At 59.4% G+C, this 11,466-nt stretch overlaps 1 protein-coding gene across 1 annotated transcript; it reads right to left on the minus strand.

The window, feature by feature from the left end:
- Positions 1-3,149: 3,149 nt before the first annotated feature.
- On the minus strand, positions 3,150-10,860 carry AES (amino-terminal enhancer of split). The gene is made up of 6 exons (XM_012646274.1): positions 10,583-10,860; positions 7,479-7,542; positions 6,139-6,183; positions 5,645-5,707; positions 4,408-4,482; positions 3,150-4,315 (listed from the first exon to the last, which is right to left on the minus strand). The coding sequence occupies exons 2-6, from the start codon at positions 7,497-7,499 to the stop codon at positions 4,094-4,096; spliced, it is 426 nt and encodes a 141-aa protein (XP_012501728.1). The 5' UTR covers positions 7,500-7,542; positions 10,583-10,860; the 3' UTR covers positions 3,150-4,093.
- Between the last annotated feature and the right edge of the window lie 606 nt (positions 10,861-11,466).

The raw sequence follows: 11,466 nt of genomic DNA on the forward strand, positions 1-11,466 counted from the left end.
CACCCCTCCCCTCCTCCTCCCCCGCTCCCCTGCACCCTCCTCCCCTTCCTCGGCTCATTAGGCCCGGCCGCAGCGCGGGGCCCATTAGCGGATCAATTAGCCGAGGTCGCCCGCGGCGCAGTCGTTAAGCAGGCGGGGGCCGCGCGGGAGTGGGGGGGGCAGGAGCCGACGCCTCGCCCCTCGTCACCCCGCCCCGCAGCGCCCCGACCCTGCCTCACCCCTGCGGGGGGCCCACGAAACCCCCCCCAGCCCTCGGGCCACTCTGTGGCCGGGCAGGCCGGACCCCCCCCTTTTCCAGAGAAGACCCCTGGTGGGGGTGAGAGCGAGGGTGGGGTCCTAACCCCCCCCAGGGCGCCCTTCATCTGCCCGCAACATCAGTGATAATAATAGTAATAATAATAATATTATCAGCTGCCAGCGCGGAAGCCCTAGCAGGATTCTTGATTCTCAGAACCATTTCCCAGAAACCGAGATCAGAAAAGTGACCTCTCTTGCCCCAAATCACTGCTGGGGTCAGAGGGGGCCTAACCCCAGCCCCCGTTCCCTGCTCCTGCCTCTCCCCTTGTTGTTCTATATTAACAAAATAGTCTCGATTCACAAATTCTATGTTAACTAAACTGTGTATTTTACTCAGTTACCTCCCCAGCCAGGAGGGCAGGGATTCTTGGGGAGGGGGGTTGTTCCCTGTGGTGTTCCTGGGGCTCAGAGTAGAGCCTCAAAGAATGAATGACTGAATGAATGAATGTCCCAGCCTCTGCTGGGAGCACTTTCCACAGATTAAACGGGATAGTCCTGAGAAAGTTGGTGCAGTCATTATGCCCATTTTAAGGATAAGGAAACCAAGCCCCCAGCGGTGGAGTCACTTGCCTGGATGACCCAGCGGACAGAGGAAGAGCCGGGATTTGAACTCATGCTGGAAGCCCCGCGCGGTGGCTCACGCCTGTCATCCCAGCACTCCGGGAGACTAAGGGGGCAGGATCTTGATGTCAGGAGTTGGAGACCAGCCTGGGTAAGTAACACAGCCAGACCCTGTCTCTACATAAAAAATAATAAAAAAAAAGAAACTCACGCGGGAGGCCCCATGCCCGAGATCGTCACGGGACTCGTTCATCCTCCAGTAATAGCCGCTGTTCTGTTGAGACCCAGGGAATTTGTGTGGGACCTGGGGGAAGGGTGTCATGGAACCCACCTTGCTTTGGGGGAGGCCTTCAGGAAACAGACTTCAAGGGAGTCTTGAAGGATTAGAATAGTGGGGAGGGGGAAAAAAAAAAAAAAAGAACACTGTTCCAGGCAGAGGGAACAGCATGTGCAAAGGCCTAGAGGCGAGGAACTGAAAGATGTTTAAATGTGGCTGCAACCTACTGAGTACGAATGACTGCACACCTGGGTGAGTCTTGCAGGCCTAGGTGAAGAATTTAGAATTTATTCCAAGAGCCGTGGGAGCCAAAGCTAATCTTTTATTTTTTTTTATTTTTATTTTTTGAGACAGGGTCTCACTTTATCTCCCAGGCTGGAGTGTAGTGTTGGTCGAGATCATGGCTCACTGCAGCCTCCAACTCCTGGGCTCAAGCAATTCTCCTGCCTCAGCCTCCTGAGTAGCTGGGACTACAGGAGCCACCACGCCCAGCTCATTTTTCTATATTTTGCAGAGACAGGGTCTCGCTATGTTGCTCAGGCTGGTCTCGAACTCCTGAGCTCAAGTGATCCTCCCGCCTCGGCCTCCCAGAGTGCTGGGATTACAGGCGTGAGCCACCGCGCCTGGCCTTAATCTCTTTTTTAAATCATTTTTCAGTGTGAAACGTAAGAGAAGAGCACACAAATTGTAAGTGGCCAATGCGATGAATTATCACCAAGTGAACACATTCGTACAACCAGCTCCCAAGACAGGAAGCAAAACGTGACACCCCCCCATTAGCAGCCTTTCTTGTCCCTCCTCCCCCAGGGTGACTCCATGAAGTCTGACACCACAGGTCACTCGGGCCTGTGTTTGTCCTTTGTGGAAACGGATCACACGCGCTCTGCACTCGTTTGTACCGTCCCACGTCCCGTGGGCGATGCTTTGTGATGTTGGGTGCGGCTGTAGTAGCCTGTTCCTTTCCTGGCTGTGTAGTATTCCTCGGTGACACCGTGTCACAGTGGATCCGTTTGTTTGGGGGCAATTGCGACTAGTTATGGCAGCTCTGAACACTTTCGTTCAGGTCTTTGCGGTGGACTGGTGTGACAGTTCTGTTGGGAGGTGTCTCCAGGAGGGGTGTGGTTCATCTATGGGGTGCTGAATGGTTTTCCGAAGTAGATATGACAGTTTCTGTGCCAAGTTGGTGTGCGTAGGCGAGTTTGGGTGTCGCAAGCATGAACGTCAGGCGGGAGTGACCTCATCACACGGGGAATGCTTGGCGGTGCTATGGCTGCAGTCGGGGAGGGGTGGGACCCAGCCCTGTGCCCTGAACCCTCATTCTCTCCTTGGGGACACGAGACATTTTCCCTGAGGTCTGCTGTCTCGCCACCTCCCCTCCCAGCTCCCTGAGGTTGGACACCTATGCTAGGCAGCCCTTACAAAGCAGGGACGGCCACCTCCCAGTCCCTGGGTGGGCAGCCCAAGGTCCCCTTGGCCCAAGTCCCAGAGCAGCAAAGGACCAAGATCAAGATGGGGGGACTGGGGACCACCCCTTTTCTTTCCGGCTTCCCCAGGGCTGGCCTAGCTTGAGTGAGGCCGTTGGGGGGTACTTTAGGCTGTCCCTTGGGAGGACCCAGGCTCGGCTGGGGGTCTGGGTTCTCTCATCTGTGAAAAGGATACAGGCAGGCAGGCAGTGGGGCACTCTCTAATGGCAAAGAATGTGGTTTGGGAGCCCTGTGGCCTGGGGCATGGAAACCAGCCTTGTCACTTATTTGCTCAGTGACCCCTTTCTCTTTCTGAGCCCCTCTGCCCACCCGTTAAATGGCTGGCTACACCTCCCGCACCTGGGCAACGCTGTGTGACCCCCAGTCTCCAGCTCACCCTCTCTGGGCTAGGCATGGAAGGGAGGTGAACCACGCGTAGAAACCTGACGCACCTAGGACCCTTGCTGATGTCCCATCCCGCAACAGAGGACATCTTGGATGGGAAGGAGCCCCCCGCCCCCCGCCACGACACAGAGACAGGAACACATTTCTGAACCTTCTCCCATCTTTATTTGAAAGGCACAGCTAAGCCCACCCTCGATACAGCATTGTTCACGCCTCTGCAGAGACCAAACCAACGAGCACGACAAAAGCTGACCGTATACAGACACAGGTGTGGCTGTTGCTTTTTTTTTTTAAAACATTTTTCTGTCTCTCTCTTTTTTTTAATATCCCCTTTCTTAAAAGACAAGCTAGTATACTGGAAAAAGAAAAAAATAATAAAAAATTAAAAAAAAAAAACCAAGACAACTTCAGTACCCTCATCTTTATTTCGGGAAGGGGAGAAGGGAAGTCCGGGGTCACCCGCCCCCACCCGGCTTGTTGCAGCTAGGCTTGCGCCCCCCACTTTCGCGGGCGGGGGGAGAGGACCGGGCGGGCATGGGGGTGTCTGGAACTAGCGGAGGCGGTGAGCGGGGCAGGAGGTGGAGGTGGGAGCAGGTCTAGGCCCCAGGGGGACACTCTGGGTGCCCAGGACGGGGAGGGGGCAGCTAGCATTGTGTTTGCATGCAGTGCCGGGGCGGGAGCTGTGGCGTGTGCCCGAGGGCCCAGCGAGCAGACTATCGGTTCCACGTGTTCGCACTTGTTCGCACAGGGGACGTGCCGGGGGTGTTGGACTAATTCTTTAGGTTTTGCTCCTTTCTGACCTGGTCTCCCTGTGCCCATCCAGGCCTTAGCTTGCCCCATCTATGTCACGAGCGGGTACCCATTCACCTATTCAGGCTGCAGGGGAGGAGGAGGGGGGAGGCCGGGACTGGGGGGGGCAGGAACAAAGCTAGAGCAGGGCCAGGGCCCCAGCGGGCGGCCACGATAAATACTACGGAGCTGAGCCAATCCCGAGCTATACTGTGTCTCGCGCTAAACATGCCTTTCCCTCCGTGCCTCGGTGTCCCCTCCGTCCCCCCCACCTCCCCGACCCTCCCCATCCCGGCGCCTGCTAATCCGACTTCTCGCCGTCGTCCTCCTGGTGGGTGTCCCCGTCGTGCCCGTTCTTGTCCTCCTTGGAGAGGTGGGCCTGGGAGCCCAGCGCGGACAGCGAGAGGAGGCCGGTGCCCGCGCTCACCGCCGGCAGCGAAGGCGGCTGCAGCCCCACGGGCAGGGGCGTCAGGGGCAGGGCCAGAGCCTGCAGCTGGGACAGCTGGTGGGCTTGGAGCTGCTGCTGCAAGGGCGGGGGAAGGGGAGCATCGGCTGTCAGCGGCCCACCTGTCCCAGGCCCGCCAGCCTGCCCGCCCCGCAGGTGCCCAGACCTACTCGGATGATGGAGTTCAGCTCGGGAGCGGTCACCTGCTTGGCCCTCTCGATAGCTCCCAAGACCTGCTGCTGGTGCTGGAAGGGGGGCGGGGTGAGAGAAGAGGCAGGTGATTTGTCCTGATCCTGGGGGGGGAAGCACGGACACGGAGCCCAGCAGAAGCCCCACTACCAAGCAGGGCCCCCCTGCCTCCCACGGCTCAAAAGCAAACACCTGGCTCCGGCCACTTCCTTACACCAAGCCTGTCTCTTCATCTGGCAAATTGCAACAAATGGCACCAGATACTTAGGAAAAGGCCTTTGGGTGAGTCCGAGAGAAATCCCGGGTCATGATCCACCCTACGTGCAAAGCCACGTGCAACTCAGTAAAGGATGTGGGTTGTGTGCAGTACACAACCTGACCAACTGTACAGGGAAGTCCTGATCCTACGAGCTCAGAGACTAGGCTCTGAGATGTGAAAATCTAAGCCCTTAGGCCCAGTGACTTCCGGCAGGGCTGGGGTGCGAGTCCACATTCAAGGGCATTTCCTCCCACTGATCTCCTGGAAAGTCTCACTCTCTTGCCACCAGATGCTAGAATCCACCAATCTCCCTTTTTGCCTTGGCTCCTAGGAAGCCTGTGTCATAAAAGGAAAGCCCAAGTCTAGATCTGAAGGGTTCCAAGGACCCTCTTCCCTGGGGCTTTCACCGTGTCCTTCTAGACGTGTCCCTGGGCAACTAAGGCACCTGAAAAATCTCGTAGTATGAGCAGGGATTAAAGAGGAAATGACAAATTTTTAGGAGTGAACCTGGCAGGGACCAGGAGCCTGGCCTTCCATGGCCTGAGGTTGGCTGGGGGCGGGGCCGAAGCGGGCCTCCCACCAAGAGTCTCGGAACCCTCGAAAGGGGAAGAAAAGCCAGCGCCTGGTCCCTCTGGGTGTGTGTGTGTCCGTGCGTCCCTTGTGCACCCCTGTGCTTGCACCGACGTGTCTGTGTGTCTGTGTACGTGTGCGGTCCAAGGCAGCACACAGAGCTCTGCGTGCGTCTCGGGAGGGCGAAAACAGAGAGACGGGAGAAAGTTCTGGGTGTAGTTCTGGTGCATTTGACATGTTTTACCCGTGAAATGACTCACTGGAACTGGGAATTCCACAGCGGGGTGAGGCCCACCCTCCACCTCCCTGGCGCCCTGGGGTCGCTCTAGCCCGGTTGGTGTCTGGGGGGGTCCAGAGAGGGGGAGGCCCGTGCCCTGGGGTGCTCTTACCTCCTGGGAGAGGTAGGGCAGGACCTGGGCACAAATCCCGTTCAGCCTCTTGACGATTTCAGCCTGGAACACACAGACGCTTCAGTCCCCAAGTGGGTGGCAGGTGGAGACCAGCCCTGCAGCCCCGGGAGGCCTGCCCGGTTCTCTCTAGGAGGGGAGGGGCTGGGCTGGGCGGTGAGGGGTCAGCCAAGCCCGCGGGGGGACCGGAGCTGGCTCTCTGCCTGCAGCTCAGAGTGCAGGGAGCCGGACCAAATCCGGGTCAGCCGCTCGCTCGGGAAGACCACACACAGCGCCTCGTGGGTAGTAAGCGCTCCCTGGGAATGTAGGGACAGGTGGGGGTAGCAAGTCACGGGAAGGTCTTCCGTTCAGGGAGAAAAAAAAAATCCCAGGGGGTCTGAGCAAGAAGCAGGGAGCCTGGGCGGGGGCAGCAGGGCTGCCTGGGGAGGGGGGGTGCCCAAAGAGGGGCTGGAGGAGGAGGGGGAAAACGGGCTTACCTGCTTGTGCATCTCAATGTTCAAGCCGTAGGACATCTCGTAGTACTGCGTGGGGGGGAGAGAGAGAGATGGGGGCGGGGAAGCATGGGGGGCGTTGGGAGACAAAGAGATGGGGGAGTGACAGAGACAAAGAGGGAGACAGCAAGAGACAGTTAGGAAGGCAGGAAAAGAAGGTGGAGGGAGACAGAAAGCGAGGGAGGGAGGGACACCCACACCCAGAGTCCCAGGGAGCACAGGACAGGGGTGGGGGTTCGCTGGGGTTGTGCGTGGGGTCAACCCCCTGCCCAATTCCCCCCACATTCCCGGGGCCCCTAATCTTGTGTCTTTATATGTCTTGTCTGCGGGTGGGCCCAGACTCCTGGAAGTTGGCCTCCCTGGGTATAAATACTGAGGATAAACAAAGTCTGCTGGCTCCAGCTCTGGGGCCAGCAGCCACCAGCAGCCACCCCAGCCCCAGGTCTGACCCTGCCCCTCCCCTGCTCTAAACCCTCCCATGCCTCCCCATCACTCCTTGGGGGAAAAAGCCAAGTTCATTTCCGGGTCTGCGTGGTTTCCCCGTCTGTCCAGCAGGCTCCTACTCATTCTTCAAAACCCCAAACACAATGCCCCATTTCTCCATGCAGTCTTCCTCAGGCAATTCCTCCCACCCCCTGGAGTCCCAGGTCCCCCTGTCTCTGACTCCAGCCCCATCCGTGCTGGCCGGGAGGGTCAATGTCTGGTTCTGTGTCACCCTCCCAGTCTGGGAGAGTTGGGCTCTGGGGTGACTCCTCTTTGAGACCCCAGTGTCGCTGGGCTGTGGCCAGGCCACGGGGATGGGGTGTGAGTGTGTGGCGGGGAGAGGTGGGCAAAACAGGGGGGTTTTTGGTGCAGAAACTGCTGCCTGGCGGGCAGAAAACCGAGCAAGTGGTTCTGGCAGCAAGGACGCAGTATGGCAGCCGCCCTGCCATGAGCAGGGCCCACGCCAGGGGCCCCCGGAGTGCTCCTCCCAGAGCTCGGGCGTGGAGGGGTTAAGAGCTCGGGGGTGGGGCTGCTCCCCCACGTCAGTTCCTGGCTGTTGGCTTTCACAGCCGGTGCCGCCTCCTCCTCTGCCAAGGACAGCCGGGGACCTGGCGGGCCCAGTCTGCAACCCGGCGGTTTGGCACCTCGGCCACTGCCTGGGCAGGCTGCCAGGCCAGCAGGGCAGGCTCAGCCCAGCGGGGGCCGGCTGAACGGAGAACAGCCCCTGGATGCCCGCACTTCCCGGGGGAGGTGGCCGCCGGGGTGTAGGCAGCAGCTGCCTGCGCAGGAGGAGGGTCTGGGGTCCCCCGCCTGCCCTCCCACAGGGCCCAGGGTGACTGTACCATCACATAGTGACGCTGCATCTCCGACTTCTCGCTGGCCAACTTGTCACACTCGAGCTTTAGGCTGAGAAAACACAAGGGGGACACGGAGAGGGGGTGACACGGATTGCCGGAGGCCAGGCTGAGGTTGTGCAGGGGGGAAACTGAGGCTCCGAGGGCCTCGAGTCCCCAGCAAGGGCAAAATCAGCTCTTCCCTGGACGGACAAGTTGTGGGGCAGTGAGGGGAGCAAACACTGAACCCAGGGCCAGGAGAGTTGGTAACAGTGGAGTCGGGGAGAACGACTCAGCATGAAACGGGGAGCAAGAAACCAGCCTCGCAGATCTGGGGCCGGAAATATAATCACAATCACTAAAGTCGCGGCGACCCTGAATCAAGGAGAGATCTGAAGAACCCGTCCCCTCTCATGATCCCCGATGAGGTCACCGGCGTCATCGTCAGTCTCCTTTTACAGATGACGTAATGGGCGACCAGAGAGGTTGAGTAACTGGCTCAAGGTCACACAGCCAAGAAGCAGCCCAAGCTCTCAACCATGGGGGAGAATTCTCTAGACCCAAACAGAAACTGCACAGATCCTGAGAGGGTGCAGGGCCGCCAGGGACGGCTCCGGGCGGGACTCCCCGAGGGGTTCTAGCCACACAGTCCTCCTGAATTGCCCGCTTTCTATAGCAGTGAGAAGACACCAGCTCCCCGTTTCTACGTTGGGGGGCCCAGATGGCTGACACCGGAGCTTTTTTCAGGGGCTCCCAGTAGGGATGAGCTGTGGGCGTTGCACAAAGGCCCCCATGAGGGTGGCAGGGTGCAAGGGACACCTAGTGACAGCCAGCGTAGAGCCAGCCGGTCAGGGAAAAGAACTGGGGGTGGGGGTGGGCAGGTGTGGACAAGCCTCTGTTCTTAAACCTCTTTCTATCCAGTCCAGCACAGGGGCCCCTCGGACCTGGCTGTGGCTTCATTGCCCCCTCTCGCACCCCCCACAGAAGAGCCAGACGGCCTGGGTCCATGGCTCTGCCCTGCTGTGTGACTCCAGGCAAACTCCTCTACCTCTCTGGGCCTTCTCAGTTCCATTTCAACCTCCCAGGGTAGGGTGGCGAGGATTCCAATGAATTCAGAAAAGTTCTGAGAATAGTTCTTGGCATACAGTAGGCATCCAATAAATGCTTGTGAAATCCTGTGCCCGGGAGCTTGGCACCGTGCTCCCCAGAGTGGAGTGAGACACAGTTGGGGTTGCCTGGGACCTCACAAACTTTTAGCTAATTTGCTTTAAAAATGTACATCTGCTGCCACCATTAAAAGAAAAAAATCAGGGCTGGCTGCAGTGGCTCATGACTGTAATCCCAGCGTTTTGGGAAGTCGAGGCGGGAGGATCGCCTGAGGCCAGGAGTTTGAGACCAGCCTGGGCAACACAGCAAGACCCATCTCTACGAAAAATAAAAAAATTAGCCGGGCATGGTGGCTGCACCTATAGTCCCAACTACTCAGGAGGCTGAGGCAGGAGGATCGCTTAAGCCCAGGAGTTTGAGGCTGCAGTGAGCTGTGATGATGCCACAGCACTCCAGCCTGGGTGACAGAGTGAGACCCCATCTCTCAAAAAAAAAAAAAAAAAAAATCAGGATGTTTGACCCTAAACTCTGGAATTTCTGTCCTTTCTTGAAAAATAGGACTATCCAGCCACCCAGGGCCTGTAATGCCGGCAGATCCTGTGCGTGTCCCCAACGTGGCAGGGCCCCTCACTGGATAGCGGGAAGCCCACTCCCAGTGGATGGAGGCCCGAAAACCTACCCAAGGTCACATGACACTGTGACAGCAATCTGATCCTTTGCCTCCAGAATGGGGTCAGCCCTGGGCTCACGATGAAGTGGGCACAGTCGAGCAGGGAGCCCAACAAAGTTTCTGGGGCCTGCCAGAGAAGTGGGCTCCAGTGCCTTTAACTGTCAGTGCCTCAGTTTCCTCATCTTTAAATTGGGCACAACAAGCCGACACAGTGGCTCACACTTGTAATCCCAGCACTTTGGGAGGCCAAGACTGGAGGATCCTGAGGCCAAGAGTTCAAGACCAGCCTGGGCAACATAGCCACACCCCATCTCTACAAAAAAATAGAAAAAGTAGCTGGGTGCAGTGGCAGCACCTACAGTCCCAGTTACTCGGGAGGCTGAGGCAGGAGGATCGCTTGAGCCCAGGAGTTGGAGGCTGCAGTGAGCTGTGATGATGCCACTGTGCTCCAGCCTGGGCAACAGAGCAAGACCCTATCCCCCCCACCCCCACAAAAGATTGCTATTCTTCTTTCTTCTTGGAGAAACCCCAAGAGTCTTCATAGAACACTTCTGGGAAGGTAAACTTCAGTTTGTGGGGGGCCTAAGGGCCAACTGGGATTTATGCACAGCCTCTGATTTCTTGACGTTCCCGGGCAAGGTGTCCCCTCTATAGCACAGTGCTTGATCATCTGTATTCTTAAACTAGGACGAGTGAGTGCAAAGCTCAGTTTAGTTTTGCCGCCTCCAGGCTGCATGCACACCCCGAGGAAATCCCTACCCTCTCCGGGTTAAGTTTTTCTAGACATACGAGGAGGACTATAATCCTTCCTTCCGCTGAGGTCCCGCATGGGCAAGCCTTTCAGCAGGGGGCGGAGGTTAGGTTCTGGAGGGACAGCTGCCTAGGACAATCCGCTCCATGCTAGAAACCCCTTCTTCAAAAGCGGGCAGAGGGAGAGGGACCGGCTGCAGAATTTACTCTCCTGGGGGTGGGTAGGTGGAGGGTCCCTCCCTGCGTTCTAGTTTTGGGAAGGTCTTTTACCCAGTGGGGACGGGGAGGGGCTCTGAAGCCACGCAGTTGGGTCTTTGAGTAAATTATTGAACTTTCTGTGCCTCAGTTTTCTCATCCAGGAGATGGGTCTGTTTAAAAGATCAAATGGATCCAGTCCGGGGAGAGTGTTCAGGGCAGAGGCCAGCGCATGAGACGCTCCAGATGTGCATTTTTGCAAGTGTGCGCATGCAGGGGGCCGCCGTCTCCCCTGCAGGCCTGGTCGAGCCATCTGCGCCCGGGGTGGGGAGTGAAAGGGGCGCAGCTTCTCAGGGCGCAGGGACCCCCCCCAACCGGGGGTCCGGCTCACCTGTGATATTGAGCCTGCAGCAGCTGAAATTCGTCTTTGATGCGGTCGCAGGAGTCCGAGGTGGTGAATTTGAGTTGCTGGGGTAGGTGCGAGGAGCCCTGTTGGGGAGGGGGCGGCCGGGATCAGGGCCAGGCGGGGGTCCAGCCGCCCCCCTCTCTTGTAGGGCCCGCGGGGAAGGGAAGCAGCGGCCAGCGCAGCTGCAGCGCCCCCCACCCCCCCACTTCCTGGGCCGGTGTTTACAGCCCCTGGCGCGGCCCCCGCCCCCGCTTCCTGCCCCCGCCTCTCCCGCGGGAAGCCGAGGGGGTGGGTGCGCCGCAGCCGCCCCGTCCCCCGCCGCCCCCAGGCCCGCCCCTGGTGGGGGGCAGGGCGCGCCCTCTACCGCCCCTCCAAAGCGCCGGGGTTGGGGGGGTGGGGGGTGCACATCCGAGCGCCCCAACTGCTCCGGCGGCCGGGGTGGGGGCGGTGGAAACGCGTCCTAGAAGATACCCCCCTCTGCAAGTTGGGGTGCTGCGAGGCCTCCCTGCAAAGTCCCCTTTGGGGGAGGGGTCTCTCTCCGCGCCTGGAAACCTCCCGAGGCGGGGGCCACCCCAGATTCCCAGCGCCCTTCCTGGGGGCCGCGCTCTTCCGGGTGGGATGCGCCCTGGATCCCCCCCACAACAGGCCCCAAAAGCTGCCCGGCGCTGGAGGTGCCCGGCGGGGCTCCCCAGGCCCGAGGCCAAGGCCGGCCGAGGCCCGGCCCGTCTCGGTGGGGGGGCGCAGACCGGGAGCTGGGGTTGGGGGGGCGCTCCAGGCCCGGAAGCTGGGGGGCACCGGGCGCTGGCGGCGGGAGGGGCCGCGCTGGGCCCGAGCGGGGAGGACGGGCCGGATTGGGGTGGGGGCGCCGG

This window comes from Propithecus coquereli, unplaced genomic scaffold, assembly GCF_000956105.1.
Source record: "Propithecus coquereli isolate 6110/MARCELLA unplaced genomic scaffold, Pcoq_1.0 Scaffold241, whole genome shotgun sequence".
NCBI lineage: Eukaryota > Metazoa > Chordata > Mammalia > Primates > Indriidae > Propithecus > Propithecus coquereli.